The 18,846-nt window shown below is 43.8% G+C and overlaps 1 protein-coding gene across 1 annotated transcript in view; it reads left to right on the forward strand.

Annotated features, from left to right (window-relative positions):
* tbx4 (T-box transcription factor 4) overlaps window positions 1–18,846 on the forward strand; it is a gene marked incomplete at both ends in the record, with an annotated part of 36,288 nt that overhangs the window by 6,843 nt on the left and 10,599 nt on the right. Inside the window, 2 exons of the mRNA XM_079246560.1 lie at window positions 8,423–8,542; window positions 11,722–11,869. Of these exons, the coding sequence (XP_079102686.1) occupies window positions 8,423–8,542; window positions 11,722–11,869 (268 nt within the window). The remainder of the gene's footprint in view (window positions 1–8,422; window positions 8,543–11,721; window positions 11,870–18,846) is intronic.

Below are 18,846 nucleotides of genomic sequence, written 5' to 3' on the forward strand. Positions count from 1 at the left end.
TTTCTGTTTTATATATTATAAAAGTACTGCGATGGACCGGCCAGCTGTCCAGGGTGTACCCTGCCTGTCGCCCAAAGCCAGCTGGGATAGGCTCCAGCTTCCCCGCGACCCTGAATTGGAATAAGCGGTTCAGAAAATGAATGAATGAATGATATTATAAAAGTAAAGGTACATAACCAAGACCCTCGGTTACGTAAACAAAGGCTGCATACGTGACGCCATGGTGACGTTTAAAAACCCAAAGCCTCCACTTACATATGTCCACATGCAGACGTGCAAACGGAGTATTCACACATCTTCACTTTAGTGGGAGGTTTTTTAAACCATCTTTTTTTATGCAGAAATCTGTGTCTTGGTGTGGATGACACGCCGAATAGGAGGAAAACATCTTTGTTTTGTGAGATACCTGCGACATGTGGACAAGGCATAACTCTCTGGGAAGTCCCAGCCATAAATGCACAAAAGGAGACAGGACTCTACAGACAAACATGCAACTAAATGGGGAAATTTAAAGGAATAATATAAGAGAATAAAAACAACAAAAATGAAGTCAAATCTAAGTCCACATTTAGACCTGGGTATCTGGTGCCATTAAATCCAGTATGGCTCTCTTTGTTTGAGGCGTTTGACTCTGTTCCCACCCCTGGCATCAGAGCTAATGGCTTCAATGCATTTTAGTCTCATTGTTTCATCACTAGCATGTTGGGCTTCCATATCGTGTCTGGCCATGGGGTTGTTCAAATTTCTAGATCGGATTGCATATCTATGTTCAGCTACTCTATCACACAGTCCTCTTTTGGTCAGACCCACATAGAAACAACCACAAGAGCCTTCCAGTCTACACAACATGAGTGGTATGGGAATTTATGAAACTGGTGATGAGGTTTTTGTTGCTGAACGTGTCTGAAAGTCTCTGTTTTCACCATGATTACAGTTAAAGCAGAAAAAGCCTGTTGGGTTGGCGGAGCCAAGTTCAGAAGCAGGAAAATAACTTCTGACTAGTTTGTCTCCAATAGTTTATTTATGGAACACCTCCCGTAAGGACTGATCACTCTCATCGCCTACGGTTACATGATGTTTCTTATTTCAGAATTAATAATTCGGAATTAACATATTCTCCTACAAGTTTACATGAAGATAATAATTCCGAATGAATGTTTACATGAAACACGTCTTACTTAATTCCTCTTTAGAGCGGCGGGTTGGGAGGGGTTCTGATTGGACAGAGGGTGCACATGACGTATGACGTGTACCGGAAATAAACAAAGTTGTCTCCCTGCTTCTCGTCTTTTCAGTCCTAACTTATAAAAACTACATAATAAGAACCAGTTTCACCGTTATTTTTATTATAAATGTGAAGTAGCAGCTCAACACCAGCATATTACTTCACTTTCTGCAGCAGCTGAGAAGGAGAAGAAAGACAGACCACCAAACACGGGAGGTAAAACAACGCGCGTCATCGGGACAGGACAAGGTAACGAGCATGCTCAGAACGACCGGAGTTAACTTAGAGCGGAACGAAGGTTTACATGACAGAGGAATTAAATAGTTTGGGAATAAAATGGGAATAAACCAGACACTTACATCGGAATTATGTTTAATTTCAAACAGAAATTAGCATTAGGAGTTAAGTGTTTACATGGTCGTTTTTCATCAGTTTAAAGTGAAATTAACTTTTATTCGGAATTAAAACTCACATGTAAACGCACCGATTAATGTCCCAGTTTTTCTTGATTAATTTTTAATCTGCAGAGCTTATTTGGGGTAATGTGTAACAAAATGCTCCTGTTTTGGTTTCGGGCTGGGCAATTTCTTCCTTTCAAGTGACCGAACTTGATCATGAGTAAGGATGTTTTGTTGGTTGGTATCCTCTTTGTCTGAAGCGTTGCTGCAGGTCCATAGACTGAGTATGGAAATCCTGGTCAGAGTCACATATGCGCCTCAGTCTCTGAATTTGTCCATAAAAGATGTTACTGATGAGTCATGGTGGATGAAAACTGTCGGCATGCGATGTCAGGTAAAGCCATCTGGGATTTTTCTGAAAACTGATGCATGTAAATGGAAGACAGACGTCTTCCAGAGTTTCTGTCCCACCGAGACGAGACAGACGTCTTCCAGAGTTTCTGTCCCACCGAGACGAGACAGACGTCTTCCAGAGTTTCTGTCCCACCGAGACGAGACAGACGTCTTCCAGAGTTTCTGTCCCACAGCGAGGAGACAGACGTCTTCCAGAGTTTCTGTCCCACAGCGAGGAGACAGACGTCTTCCAGAGTTTCTGTCCCACAGAGACAGACGTCTTCCAGAGTTTCTGTCCCACCGAGACGAGACAGACGTCTTCCAGAGTTTCTGTCCCACCGAGACGAGACAGACGTCTTCCAGAGTTTCTGTCCCACCGAGACGAGACAGACGTCTTCCAGAGTGTCTGTCCCACAGAGACGAGACAGACGTCTTCCAGAGTTTCTGTCCCACCGAGACGAGACAGACGTCTTCCAGAGTTTCTGTCCCATGATGACGAGACAGACGTCTTCCAGAGTTTCTGTCCCACCGAGACGAGACAGACGTCTTCCAGAGTTTCTGTCCCATGATGACGAGACAGACGTCTTCCAGAGTTTCTGTCCCACAGAGACAGACGTCTTCCAGAGTTTCTGTCCCACAGAGACGAGACAGACGTCTTCCAGAGTTTCTGTCCCACCGAGATGAGACAGACGTCTTCCAGAGTTTCTGTCCCACAGAGATGAGACAGACGTCTTCCAGAGTTTCTGTCCCACAGAGACGAGACGGACGTCTTCCAGAGTTTCTGTCCCACAGAGACAGACGTCTTCCAGAGTTTCTGTCCCACAGAGACGGACGTCTTCCAGAGTTTCTGTCCCACAGAGATGAGACAGACGTCTTCCAGAGTTTCTGTCCCACAGAGATGAGACAGACGTCTTCCAGAGTTTCTGTCCCACAGAGATGAGACAGACGTCTTCCAGAGTTTCTGTCCCACAGAGACGAGACAGACGTCTTCCAGAGTTTCTGTCCCACAGAGACGAGACGGACGTCCTCCAGAGTTTCTGTCCCACAGAGACGAGACGGACGTCTTCCAGAGTTTCTGTCCCACTGAGACGGACGTCTTCCAGAGTTTCTGTCCCACAGAGATGAGACAGACGTCTTCCAGAGTTTCTGTCCCACAGAGATGAGACAGACGTCTTCCAGAGTTTCTGTCCCACAGAGATGAGACGGACGTCTTCCAGAGTTTCTGTCCCACAGAGACGAGACGGACGTCTTCCAGAGTTTCTGTCCCACAGAGACAGACGTCTTCCAGAGTTTCTGTCCCACAGAGACGAGACAGACGTCTTCCAGAGTTTCTGTCCCACTGAGACAGACGTCTTCCAGAGTTTCTGTCCCACCGAGACGAGACGGACGTCTTCCAGAGTTTCTGTCCCACCGAGACGAGACGGACGTCTTCCAGAGTTTCTGTCCCACAGAGACGAGACAGACGTCTTCCAGAGTTTCTGTCCCACAGAGACGAGACAGACGTCTTCCAGAGTTTCTGTCCCACAGAGACGAGACGGACGTCTTCCAGAGTTTCTGTCCCACAGAGACAGACGTCTTCCAGAGTTTCTGTCCCACAGAGACAGACGTCTTCCAGAGTTTCTGTCCCACAGAGACGAGACGGACGTCTTCCAGAGTTTCTGTCCCACAGAGATGAGACAGACGTCTTCCAGAGTTTCTGTCCCACAGAGACGAGACAGACGTCTTCCAGAGTTTCTGTCCCAAAGAGACGAGACAGACGTCTTCCAGAGTTTCTGTCCCACAGAGACAGACGTCTTCCAGAGTTTCTGTCCCACAGAGACGAGACGGACGTCTTCCAGAGTTTCTGTCCCACAGAGACGAGACAGACGTCTTCCAGAGTTTCTGTCCCACAGAGACAGACGTCTTCCAGAGTTTCTGTCCCACAGAGACGAGACGGACGTCTTCCAGAGTTTCTGTCTCACAGAGACAGACGTCTTCCAGAGTTTCTGTCCCACAGAGACGAGACGGACGTCTTCCAGAGTTTCTGTCCCACAGAGACAGACGTCTTCCAGAGTTTCTGTTCCACAGAGACGAGACAGACGTCTTCCAGAGTTTCTGTCCCACAGAGACAGACGTCTTCCAGAGTTTCTGTCCCACAGAGATGAGACAGACGTCTTCCATAGTTTCTGTCCCACAGAGACAGACGTCTTCCAGAGTTTCTGTCCCACAGAGACGAGACGGACGTCTTCCAGAGTTTCTGTCTCACAGAGACAGACGTCTTCCAGAGTTTCTGTCCCACAGAGACGAGACGGACGTCTTCCAGAGTTTCTGTCCCACAGAGACAGACGTCTTCCAGAGTTTCTGTTCCACAGAGACGAGACAGACGTCTTCCAGAGTTTCTGTCCCACAGAGACAGACGTCTTCCAGAGTTTCTGTCCCACAGAGATGAGACAGACGTCTTCCATAGTTTCTGTCTCACAGAGACAGACGTCTTCCAGAGTTTCTGTCTCACAGAGACGAGACAGACGTCTTCCAGAGTTTCTGTCCCACAGAGACGAGACAGACGTCTTCCAGAGTTTCTGTCCCACAGAGACGAGACAGACGTCTTCCAGAGTTTCTGTCCCACAGAGACGAGACAGACGTCTTCCAGAGTTTCTGTCCCACAGAGACGAGACAGACGTCTTCCAGAGTTTCTGTCCCACAGAGACGAGACAGACGTCTTCCAGAGTTTCTGTCCCACAGAGACAGACGTCTTCCAGAGTTTCTGTCCCACAGAGACAGACGTCTTCCAGAGTTTCTGTCCCACAGAGACGAGACGGACGTCTTCCAGAGTTTCTGTCCCACAGAGACGAGACAGACGTCTTCCAGAGTTTCTGTCCCACAGAGACGAGACGGACGTCTTCCAGAGGTTCTGTCCCACAGAGACGGACGTCTTCCAGAGTTTCTGTCCCACAGAGATGAGACAGACGTCTTCCAGAGTTTCTGTCCCACAGAGACGAGACAGACGTCTTCCAGAGTTTCTGTCCCACAGAGATGAGACAGACGTCTTCCAGAGTTTCTGTCCCACAGAGACGAGACAGACGTCTTCCAGAGTTTCTGTCCCACAGAGACGAGACAGACGTCTCCCAGAGTTTCTGTCCCACAGAGACAGACGTCTTCCAGAGTTTCTGTCCCACAGAGACGAGACGGACGTCTTCCAGAGTTTCTGTCTCACAGAGACGAGACAGACGTCTTCCAGAGTTTCTGTCCCACAGAGATGAGACAGACGTCTGTGTAACCAGCAGAGTCTCTGCTTTCATGTGACGCCTTGTTTGTGTGGAGAAATGATCAGACAGTGATGTTCTCATGTTTTCTGTTTGGGGTTTGAACTGTGTTTGGTTTGGATGCTGATGCTGGTGGAGTCTTTTAGCTTTTATGTTGCTACGCTACATGTTAGCATTGCTGCTATGCTACATGTTAGCATTTCTGCTATGCTACATGTTAGCATTATGCTACATGTTAGCATTTCTGCTATGCTACATGTTAGCATTTCTGCCATGCTACATGTTAGCATTTCTGCTATGCTACATGTTAGCATAGCTACTTCCTGATGTCTGCTAACATCTTCTGGACTTCATGCTGAATCCTGTGCAGGGGTTGGTGTGGTCCCTCCTGCTCCTGGTTCTGGTTCTGATGGAGGAAGATTCAGTTGTTATTTAATCATTTGGATGAACTGGTTTATGTGAACACAGTTCTTGTAAACTGGATTAATGTGTATCATACAATGAAACGGTTTTAACCGGGCCACAACTGGACTACAGCAAACAGGAGTGAACTGAACTGTACTGGTCACGGCGTCTTGAGATGATTTTGTCATGGATTTAAGCTGAATTTGTTTTAAATTCGATCAACTTAAAAACTTTTTTGAAAAAGGAACTACTTTTATGAATAATCATCTTAAATAGTATTTACTACAAAGTTTATTACCAGTATTTATTGCTAGTATTTACCAGCAGATACTTGTTATATTTGCTCCACAGCCATTTAAATTGTCCAAACAGCTGCAAATCTTTTCTACTCGATGGATGAGTTAAAATATTTCTATAAATAATGTCAATCAACTTTTTTGTTTCATTGAAAAGACAATGATTGTAGTTTTTTTTAGTATCTTAACATGATTAATGTGGAGATTTGACTTTGTATAAATAGAAAGATTAAACCAAAGAAATGTTTATAAGCTCCAAATCCAATGCTTAAAGCTGGGTTCGGTAATGTTAGCTAGCAGGATGGGAAAGTGGCGCCCTGTCCTGGCTCCTCCCCCTCTGGTTTTGCTGCTTGCCTGATCCAAGCCTTTTTATAAGAATTAAACAACTGCATCCGAACGTTTGGATTGGTCAGAGTTTTTACAGATTTACAGTAAACTGAGGGGTCTAACTATATTTCTTATTGTTCATGATTACAGAATGTATAGACTACTATCAGGACGAGGAACCGCTTCACCCAGAGGGACATGTCTCTGACCTGACAACATGACCTTTAAGATTTACCACTTTTCAGAGATGTTACTGTTTTGTACAAAGCACAATTTTTTAACCATTGGTGGGAAAAAAATCATTCCTGTGTTTTTTATTGTTGTTTCTTGGTTTTTTTCAACACATTTCTTCCATGTGACAAACTGAAATAATGTGTTGAGGTACATTTCTGGTTGTAACTGGATGCACATCTTTTCCTTTTGGAAAAGATGTGCATCCTCGGTCTGGATACTGAACAGCAGGCTGACTCTGATCAGTGTGTGAATGTGTGTGTCATAGATAGCTCTTAGGACGTGCTGTATGAGCGTGCACGTGATCGGATGAATGTGTAAAAGGGCTTTAAATGGTGAAAAAGAGTAAATGGCTGCATAAATACACTGTCCATTTGCTTTTTCATGAGATAAAAGGCTTTCTGGGATTTGATCACACGTTTCTATGGAAAATATAATGAAACAGTGTTAAAATAACTTCAGGCTTCACGAGGCTGAGCTGCTCTTAAACTCAGCAACAAAAGACCCCCACCCCACCCCACCCTGCGTAGTTGTGACCATATTACACAAATCCACGGGCCACATGTCTTCCAGGCTTCCATCTGCTCTGTTTGTGGTGTAAGTGGAGCCGGAGATGAGCAGAGGTCTGTTTTGAATGTTCCCCTAAGATTAACCTGTCTTTCAGTGAGGATGATAGCAGGACTGATCTGTCCCATTGATTGGATTTGAAGCCTGAGAGAGAGATTTGAATTACCTGCCCTCAATCCCCCTTCCCTCCTCCGTCTGACACGAGGAAATATTTACAGTAACATGATCGGCGATTTGAGCCTTTGAAGATCAACATTCGCACCGTTCCGAGCAGCCGGCACAAAGATCGGGGTTTTCATATTTCCCCGTCCACCCAGATCAGCATGCAGGGCTGTAGTGGGAGAGTGTCATCACTGAACACGCCGCCATGCGCGCTCCCCGTGGAGAAACTGCAGGCCTTTCTGACTCTCCCCTTCTAAGCAACGAGGAGCCAGCTGTTTAAGCTGTCCGATCCGGGGTGCCATTAAAAACCACTTAGGGCTTTATAAGAGGCAGCGGAGCCCCCAGTGAAATTCCCTTTGGTGCGGATGGGATGAAAAAGTTTTCTGTTTCCCAGAACAGGTCAGGAAAGGTAGCTCCCTCTGTGTGTTTTATAGCCTGGATGCTATATTAGCATATTCTGTCTTTTAGAAGCCGAAACATTCAAAAGAAAAGACGTTTCCACACTTTTTATGGTGTTTCACAAGCTGTGTGAGGACCTCACTCTGCTCCTAAAAAGAGATGACCGATACCAGATTATTCTGACAGAAAGGTAAAGAAACATGTGGCAGTGTGTGTAGATGTATGTCATCCGTTTAATAGTTAGGTAATGTTTAGTTTAGGTTTCAGAGAAGGCAGCTTCTCGCCCTACTTGTCTCTCAGCCCTTGATCTTTAAGGGACCTTGCTTGTTCCAATCCCTTAAGAACATCAGCAAGCTGCACTCTGTTAACTAATCGGATCTGTAGCTGCACTATCTGTGAAGATAATAGACACGTCACACACAAACACACGTTTTTGTTCCTTTTTTTTTAAAAACTTCCCTGAAGATCCTTTTCCCAGAAACCCGTTCAGAGCACATCGTGTCTTTCCGTCAGCGGGTAACATCTACTTAGTAGAAAAAAGCCAAAAGAGGTTTTCCTTTATGGGATCCACATGCAGGTTTAGATAAACTCTTTCTGAAATTCACAAACTTTCATTTTTAGATATAAACCTGAATGAACTGCAATGCAGGATCAGTGTAAAACACAAGGACGTGGCGGTGACTACAAGACCGAGTGCTCGGTCCTTCTAAGAAGATAAAACACTGTTTACATGACCAATAACAACACGTAACTGTTTACATGTACTTCCTTCAACAGGAGGATGTTTCCTGGCTACAAGGTTAAAGTGACTGGCATGAACCCAAAGACCAAATACATCCTTCTGATTGACATCGTCCCCGCTGATGACCATCGCTACAAGTTCTGTGACAACAAGTGGTAAGTTAGGAGGATGCTGAAAGTCTTTCTGCAGCATTCATCACAAAGATTTCAGCTTTTATAGAACAAATGTTGGCTGGAAGAACCTTCGGGAAATGAAGATATTCCTCTCATTTATAGGTTATACGCTCATGTTTCTGTATGAATAATGATTTTACCCATGAGTCTGATCTGATCCCAGTATGGAAAGGATCTTTGTGGGGGGGGGACTGACTGGTCAGTGAATATGTGAAGGTATCAGGCTGAATTCCCTTAATCTGGTCAAGATCCCATCAAAATGCAAATAAAGTCACCAAACTATCTGAAAGAGTTCAGTTGACATCTATATTTGGCTTTGAATGTGTTTCTCCTCATCCAGGCTTCTGTAGGTTCAGGCCGCTGAATCCACACCATTAATCCTATACAGGCAGGTAGCTCCTCCCATCACCACGTTGTATCTGCACGGCCTGTTTGAGCTGGTTTCGTATGCTGCTTCCTCTTTCTGGGTCATCATTGGAATGAGAAGTTGCTCTAAATTGATTATACTTGGTAAAATAAAGGTTAAAAAATAAATAAATAGACATTTTATAGCAATATAAATATAAGCAATATAACTAATAAGTGTCTGAGTTTATGAGTAGTTAAACTGGACCTCCACCGTCACTAATGCAGACACATGTTAACATGGAAATGACTAGTTAGAGGAGTTTCTGCTACACAGGTGTAGTTTCCCCATACCTGGGATTAATCTGGGGAAAAAACGATAATTTATGCACATTTCCACCTCTGTGCCGACAGATTTAGGAACTCAGCTCCACAGTTTGATGCGTCTCACCTCTGTATGGTAACGCTAAAAAAAAGAGCAAGAAAAAAGCATCAATGCGTCGGCGAGTTATGTCTTCTTCTCTGGCGTGGGTTCAGGTTCGCTGAATATGTCACTGCTCTCAGTGTGACTGTCTGCAGGTCATTAATCAATCAATAAATCAATCAATCTTCTTTTATAAAGCATTTTTCAGATAATGAAATATTACTGCAAAGTGCTTTAAATTAATTAGCAAAAAAGGAAAAAAAACATTATTACTTATCAATTCCTGTCGGTGAAACCCGCCTAAACACAACACAGCAAACACATTAAATGATGTAACAAGAGGCGCCGTCCCACCACATTAACCGGCGGGGAGCTAAAACACTGGAAAAATAACAGATATTAGGACTAAATAAAAATTTAGGAGAATAAAAACATCATGTATAAAAGTTATGTGTATTTCAAAACTTAAAAAACAATTATAACCTCAAAAATGATCCAAAGCTTCACTGGAAAGGTCCGTTTTAAGCTTAAAGATCAGTGATGTAACACTTCCAGCCAAGCTCCTGCAGCTGGTCAGAACCGGAACCAGGACCAATCCGCCAAAAACCTCCATCAGAACCGGAACCAGGACCAATCCGCCAAAAACCTCCATCAGAACCAGAACCAGGACCAATCCGCCAAAAACCTCCATCAGAACCGGAACCAGGACCAATCCGCCAAAAACCTCCATCAGAGCCGGAACCAGGACCAACCTCCATCTGCCAAAAACCTCCAGAACCAGGACCAATCCGCCAAAAACCTCCATCAGAACCGGAACCAGGACCAATCCGCCAAAAACCTCCATCAGAACCGGAAACAGGACCAATCCACCAAAAACCTCCATCAGAACCGGAACCAGGACCAATCCGCCAAAAACCTCCATCAGAACCGGAACCAGGACCAATCCACCAAAAACCTCCATCAGAACCGGAACCAGGACCAATCCGCCAAAAACCTCCATCAGAACCAGAACCAGGACCAATCCGCCAAAAACCTCCATCAGAGCCGGAACCAGGACCAATCCGCCAAAAACCTCCATCAGAACCGGAAACAGGACCAATCCACCAAAAACCTCCATCAGAACCGGAACCAGGACCAATCCGCCAAAAACCTCCATCAGAACTGGAACCAGGACCAATCCGCCAAAAACCTCCATCAGAACCGGAACCAGGACCAATCCGCCAAAAACCTCCATCAGAACCGGAACCAGGACCAACCTCCATCCTCCAAAAACCTCCATCAGAACCGGAACCAGGACCAACCTCCATCTGCCAAAAACCTCCATCAGAACCAGAACCAGGACCAATCCGCCAAAAACCTCCATCAGAACCGGAACCAGGACCAACCTCCATCTGTCTGGACCGTTTAGGGGTGGAGAGGACGGGAAGGAGTCAACAGAAAGCAGGTCCAAGTCCAGGCCAGAAAAAAGATCAGCAGTGTACATTTTCTCATCTGCACGTCATTCCCGAACGTCTGACACACACACACACACACACACACACACACACACACACACACACACACACACACACACACACACACACACACACTGTTTCCATGTTTCCACACGTCTTCCTGCTACTATCTACCTGCTCTCCTCACTGCAGCACCTCCACCTCAGCTGCATCCCAAACATCTTCCTGGCTTTATTCCAGCCATAGAGGATCATTATTTTCCTGCTTTTCTCATCACTTGTTGATCTTTGGCTGCTCCTGATTGGACGTTACCGTCAGTTTAAGCTCTCTGATTGGTGGAAAGTCTGACAGGAAGTGTCTTCATCATCATGTCCAGGTGGAAATAGAGGTCTCTTAGCAACATGGTAGTGATGGTGATGAAGATGTGATAAATAATGGTGGATTTACCATCTAGAGCAGAGGTGTCCAGCTCCGGTCCTCGAGGGCCAGAATCCTGCAGGTTTTCTATGTATCCCTGCTCAGACACACCTGATTCAAATTAATTAGTAGTAGAGCTTAATCAGTTGTGCACGTCATTGGCTGTTTGATCCATTTAGTGGAAGCTAGATGTGTTGGAACAGGAATACATGGGAAACCTGCAGGACAGTGGCCCTCGAGGACCGACTTTGGACACCCCTGATCTAGAGTCTCTGAATAAACACTACATGTTGTGTCTGGATTGTAAACCTCCTGGACGGATAGAAACGCTGGAAAACCTCCGTAGACCAGCTGGAGGGTCACATGACCATCACAGTTCCACACTGCTGGTCCTGAGACACAGCTGATGATGTACATGATATCGCTCGGGGTTGCTGAAGTGGTTTTTAAGGTTTAAAGATTGTAAAGTTGTCTGTCTACATCAGTTTTATTCTTCATGTTCCTTTAAATCTGTGTTTCAGGATGGTGGCTGGAAAGGCTGAGCCGGCCATGCCAGGCAGACTCTACGTTCATCCAGATTCGCCCGCCACCGGCGCGCACTGGATGAGGCAGCTGGTATCATTTCAGAAGCTGAAGCTAACAAACAATCACCTGGACCCTTTTGGCCATGTAAGTACCAACCCAGAGCACCACCTTAACAAGGTATTTAGTTAGTAGAAACTACAGTACCTGGCTGGAAAGAGCCAAGCTGGCTGAGACGATAAGCGTTGCTTATCTACTCAGAGCGTGCACCTGAAATGTCAAGAAAACTGGATAAAAAAAATAGATAAACCACAGAATGACTGAAAAATTTAAGCAAAAACAGTAAAAGCGGCTGCACGGTGGCACAGTGGTTAGCACTGTGGCCTCACAGCAAGAGGGTCACTGGTTCGATCCTTGGCTGGGGGGAGGGGTTTGGTCAGTGGCCTTTCTGTGTGGAGTTTGCATGTTCTCCCTGTGTCTGCGTGGGTTCTCTCCAGGTTCTCTCCGGCTTCCTCCCACCATCCAAAGACATGCATACTAGGTTAATTGGTCACTCTAAATTGCCCATTGGAGTGAGTGTGAGTGGTTGTGTGTCTCTGTGTGGCCCTGCGATGGACTGGCAAGCTGTCCAGGGTGTACCCTGCCTGTCACCCAAAGCCAGCTGGGATAGGCTCCAACTTCCCCACAACCCTGATGGATTAGGTGGTTCAGAAAATGAATGAATGAATAGTAAAAGTGGATTTCACATCATTTTCATGCTGCTTGTGCATTAACCATGAAAATGTGGTTGACATGCAGATGATACTGGTTTATTCCATCGCTGCTGCTTCTGTCTGGCAGCGCGCCGCAGAGCGCTATTTCACGACAGGATTTCTGCAGACCAGATCACACCTACAGCCCTGTCATATTCTGGGTTTGTCGTTTTGGACGGGAGGCAGAAAACAGGTTTCATGAATAATAAGATAAATAATAAATCACCAAACTGTATTGATCTGCAGGTCCGATCAGGGAAGAAGCAGTTTGTTGCTGTTCCAGGGTTGTGCAGTGTGTTTGGTGACGCTGACATGAGGTCAAGCATGCCTCAACATGAAACACATTCACAGTAATTATTAGGGCTGGGAAAATCACATCCAAAATCAAATATCGGGATTTTTTTGCTTCACAATTTAAAATGAATTTTTTTTGTTAAAAAATCGATTTTTTTCAAATCAATAAAAAATATCCATTATAATTTTTTTGGTCATTTTTATTGTTTTTATTGATATTTTTACTTGTCTTCTAGGGCATTATAGCAGCAGGATGATGGTCTGGCTACTGGTTTGTTTTGTCTTGATTGAAATAATACGAGTAAAACAAAGTTTTGTACTTGTTTGTTTTGTTTTTAATCTACAAAAATCAGCAATATCGAGGAAACATGAGAATCGCAATTTCAATTGAACTGACACCCAAAAAATCTGAATCGAATTGAATCGGGATGGAAGCATATCGTCACAGCCCTAGTAATTATAAAGCTGCTACATGAAGTGACATGTGCCTGTTTTCATTCTTATAAGACTATTATTTACAGTTATGTTCTAGTTATGATGCTTATCAGCCCTGTCTCGCCGCGTCTGTTGGGGCAGACATCTCAGCTAATGTCAGAAAAATCAAAGTGAGGAAGAATAACCTGTAGAATATCTGGATGGCTGAAATAAGACCATGAAGCTGTTTTTATCCCGTCCTGATTGAAGGATGGAGGGGGAGTGAGGGAGTAGAGAGAGAGAATGGAGAAGAGTGTGACTGTGGCAGCACTCCCCAGGGGAACTCTGGGATAGCTTGTCTGAAGCCATCCCATCAATGGGCGGGCTCATTAGGTTCATAACCCCTCAGATCAGTGGTGGAGCCTGCTGTCGGACTGAGTTGCGAGCCTGGTCGGTGATAAGGGTGAATAATGAGGGCAGGGCGAGTTAGCGGCCAAGCGGGGTCCAGATGACACCCTGACTGAGAGGTGTGGCGGCGCAGGGCCTCTCAAAGCCGGGTGAAGGAAATCCTCTTTACAACTAATTATGCTCATCACACAGTTGCTACGGTTACATGCGAGTTTTAATTCCTCTGTAATTCCGAAAAAAAAAAAGTTAATTCCACTTCAAACTGACGAAAAATGACCACGTAAACAGCTAATTCCCAACGCAAAAGTCTATTCGGGATTAAACTTAATGGTTGGTTTACTCGCATTTTAAATCCGAACTGTTTAATTCCTCTGTGGTGTAAACCTTCGTTCCGCTCTAAGTTAATTCCGATCGTTCTGCGCATGCTTGTTGCCCATGGCGCGCGTTGTTTTGCCTCCCGTCTCTGCTGGTCTGTTTTCCCACTCCATCTCAGCTGCTGAAACAAAGTCAAGTAGTATACTCGTTATAATTTAATCTTATAATTTTGACTTTAAAATTATAATAAAAATAGCAGTGAAATGGTTCTTATTATGTGGTTTTTACAAGTTACGACTGAAAAGACGAGAAGCAGGGAGCCAACTTTGTTTATTTCCTGTAGACGTAAATACGTCACATCCACCCTCTGTCCAATCACAACCCTTCCCAACCCGCCGCTCCAAGGCAGAATTAAGTAAGACGCGTTTCATGTAAACGTTCATTCCAAAATATTATTTCCATGTAAACTCGTAGGAGCATAACGTTACTTCGGAATTATTTAATTCCGAATAAAAACACTTCATGTACGGTTCCTTCATGTAACCGTGACAACCAAACAAAAGTTTAGGTGAGAGGAATTAAACAGTTCGGATTTAAAATACGCGTAAACCAGCCACTTAGTTTGGAATTAAGGTTATTTCCAAATTTACTTTTGCGTTAGGAATTGGGTGTTTACAAAGTCACTTTTCACCAGTTTAAAGCAGATATTCAGAATAAGAGGAATTAAAATCCCATCTAAACGTGGCCAAACGTGTTCTGCTCCAGTCAGGCAGACATTCGGAATTAATATTTCCATAAACTCGTAGGAGAATATGTTAATTCGGAATTATTTCATGGCAAATTATTAATTCAGAATTAAAAAGCATCATGTAACCGGAAGCCATGTTCCTCTGAACCGAACGCGTGAGATGGCGTCACTGCAGATGCTAATGTGTGATGTTGATTAGATGGTCCGGCTGCTGCGGGGATGACCCGCCAAGTTACAGGTTAGGTGACAACGAGACAGGTAGGAGCTACAGTTCAGGTTTTATTCTTCATTTAACTGAGCAGATAATGTTTATATTAAAAATAAATCTCTTGGAGTTTTGACAGATGACAAGATGAACTGGAAATCGTTTAATAAATCTATAAATGCTACTTCAGTTTTTTAGGTCCTGGATCAGAAATCTCTCCATGTTCCACTTTATTTAACACCATACTGAAGTCTAAACAGAAGTTTGTTGCATCTATTATTTATTCCCCCAAAAATAAAGCAAGACACATCAACACAGGTGATGAGATTCTTCACCAGGAAATATTCAGAAAGTTATTCATGAAGAAGATCAATAATAAATCACTAATAATCATTGAAGAAGCCATAGTTGAGAAAGATCCAGAAAACAACTTTGGATTTGCGTCTGAGGGTGAAAATCATGGAATAGTCTGATTATAAACGATGTCCAGACACATCAGTGTAAAACAGATATGATCTTTAAGAGTTTATGTTTTAAGAGGAGGATTTACGGTTAAAAGGACTCATATCTGTTTATTTCTCTGATATAAAATAAACATTTTCCATCTAAGTAATGAATCATTCTGGAAAATATGAAACATGATTTTAGATGCTTTTAATTTGGTTGCCTTGCTTATCTGTAAGCAGTTCATGAATAAATCTAAACAGTGGACGTGTATATAAGTATGTATCGGCTTGTGTGTGTGATATTTATTCATTCATTTAAAAAGACTCCACTATGTTAACTCCCAGTTTTAAGAACCGCAGCGGTTTGCAGGATGAAACGGAGCTTTTCCTGCTGTTGCACGTGACGCTCCAGCAGCTCGTGTCCTGTGCTCAGCAGCAGCAGCATTATGATGGACTGGTGTGGAAAACCGATGCTAGCCGTTGGTCGCTACCGCTAGCCGAAGGGAAAACACATCTGATTGGTTTTGAAATTGGTAAAAATGTTGAATCTTAAAGAGCAAAATGCTTCAGCTCTTATTAAGTCATTTTGTTCATTTTCCCCCTTTTTCTTTTACTCTGTATTTACCTTCTGATATTAAAGTCATTAAATTGAAGTGAATATTGAGGCATGTACCCAGAAAAGTGTTGTTAGCTGTGCAGCAGTAGGATTCATATCCCAGTAGAGAGCCTGAACTGGTATTTATAACCAGTCACCCCCTTTCTATGTATTTGATGTCGTCACGGTTTGTCTCCAACCTTCCTGTCGTCGCCGTGACTGGAAAGCACTCGGATTGATCCGAAGCATCTTTCAGGGAACTAAATGACTCCCGTCTGCATGCTCATGTGGAGATGAAAGGAAATCTTCCCTGATCACTGCTTACTGACAGCCATCCACCGTCTCTGGCATCACTCTCAGACAGAACAGCAGACAGAGGTCAAGCGCCAGCCTCCGGTGACCAGCCAATGGCTTCTTTGTGTCTCCAGCCTTCCTCAGCAACAGGAGCATGGAGCCGTTGTGTGTCCAGCCCGGGCCTAGCAGCCCATGGCCTCTGCAACCTTTGCCTCTCTTTGGGAGCCCCCTTGAGGAGGAGGAGGCTCCTCAGGAGAGTGTCAGGCATGTTGGGGAGGAATGCAGGGGGGCAGAGCTTGATGTTTATCGTGGCTGACAGAGCTGGACTGAGGATGACCCTGCTGCACCGCTGCTAACGCCTCGCTGGGCACAGAATCGGGCTGCAGTGAGCAGAGTGATGTTAGCGAGCTGACCTGCAGCCACCCAGCAGCCTAAACACGGTGCACGCTCAACACATGCCACCTGCTATACTGATACACAACACGCAGATCCCACGTCTGGTGTGATGGAGATGATGGAGGCGCAGGAAGCGCTCATTGATCTAATTGATCGCAGTAAGTTTACACATGAAGGGTCCGGCTTCAGAGAGGCATCATGCTGCAGATGTGTGCTTCTCTGACAGAGTCGCTAAATAACGGAGAGAAATACCTGCAGAATATACTAACCTTAAAGAAATCCAGCCTGTAGTTCATCCTCACATCCAGTTTATAATGAAAAACTGTAGAAGTAGAACCTTTTAATGGCAGATATATTTTAGTGCTAAACTTATAAAACTTTGCATTTAACCTAGTTTACTGGAAAACTCACATGGAAGTGAGTCACCCTTAATGTTATTGATTTCCCTGAGACTTAGTACAAGTTGATACTAATGCATTTCTGGAAAGGTCTGTTAAAGTTATGCAACTGCCATTAACCCCCCCATAACACCCCATGTTGAGACCATGCTTAGTTTTAAGCTTTCATGAGTTTCTCACCATAAAAGCTGCATTCATGGCTGAGTCCTGTCTTTTTATAAAACTGAACTGAAGGTAAAGTATTACTTATTTTAGTGGGGACGAATCCTCCCGTCTGGTGTTTCTCAGACATGCTTCATTTATGAAATGGTGCAGAATAAATCCAGGATATTACAAGCCAACTGACCTCACTACATCCCAGTACAATCCCAGTAACATGTAAATAGAGGAAAGAAAAGCAACTGCAGGTAGATTATTCAGATGCTCACATTTAATAAACAATCCTTTTATTTACTATCTGCTTTACTGTCCTTTTACTACGACAAACCTGAAATTCTTTGAGCAAAATCGTTTCATGAATATTTCGTCTCAGTTTATTGTTTTTATGTGTATTCTGACTGTTAATGGATCTACAGAGCCCCGAAACATCTGATCCTGGGTGTCGTGGCAACGTAACTTAAACATGATAGACCTGTTCTGGCTACTCTTGCAGGACGTGAGGTTTCTGACTCGTGACAAAAATGAAGCAAACGGATACAAAAATGATCACTGTTTATTAAACAAGCAATAAAAAAGAAAAAAGAAAAAACTTACATGTTGCGTCCACAAAACGACAGCAACTACTTTAACAAACAAAAATATAAAAATTATTTTCTTCTGTTTACGGTCAGAAAAACTGTAGCTCCTCGTCCTGCTGCATTTACAAAACCACTGGACATGCAGCGCACTCTCTTCACGGTCCTAATGCAGGACGTTAAAAGGAGCCTGAAACAGTCAATTTAACTATAACATATAAAGACAAAAATGTTATTAAAACTATTCAAAACCTTGCAAAATTTTCCATAGCAGGATAAATAATACATTACTTATAACAATAAAAAATGGTTCCATTATAATGTTATGTACAAAAACATACAAAATAAGCATAACTTATCTGGACCTAAAAATCACATTGTCAACAGAGTTCATTTTCCAGATCGAACATTTACTTTAAAAGTACCTTTATTTACATTTCCACATGTGTATTACTCCTGACCACTCATAATACAAAACGGTCACATCTGTGAGGTCAGAAAAATAGAAAAGATAGAACAACTCATCCTCCTGCCTGAGAAACTCTTTCAGCATCAACATATAAACATAAATAATACAAACGCCATCCATACAGCCAAACGTTCTGGCATCAATGTGACCCAAATGTGCATTTTTATGTGGCACAAATGTGTGTTTGACTTGCAGCGTTGACATGTGAGCGTAGCCGTTTCCTCATCACCGAGGAAACGGCCTGTGTCCAGGTGGGCTCTCCGTTTTAGAACCACTTCTGGTCCACAAAGAACTTGATGTAATCCAGGCTAACAATGACATCTGGACCACATGGCGCCCAAAGGAGATTCGCCATAGCAGGCTGGCAACCGACATCTGGCCAACATCTGGCCCACACAACTCCTGCTGGTGCCATCACTGAGCCATAAGTAGCCCAGATTCAGCCCAAGCATGTCTGCTGCCTCGGTGGCGGAGGAATTCATTATTGCAGTAACTTTTTATAATAAAAGGAAGTTATTGCCCTGCAAAGTTTATAGCAATAGCAAATATGGGAAATATCAATAAAAATATAAAAACCTGCATATTTACACGTCTAATGTAAAATTGTAAATGTTTCAATAAATTACTGACAGAAACATTTATAATACAAAGAGTGA

This window comes from Telmatherina bonti (genome assembly GCF_933228915.1).
Source record: "Telmatherina bonti genome assembly, chromosome: 9".
In the NCBI taxonomy this organism is placed as follows: domain Eukaryota; kingdom Metazoa; phylum Chordata; class Actinopteri; order Atheriniformes; family Telmatherinidae; genus Telmatherina; species Telmatherina bonti.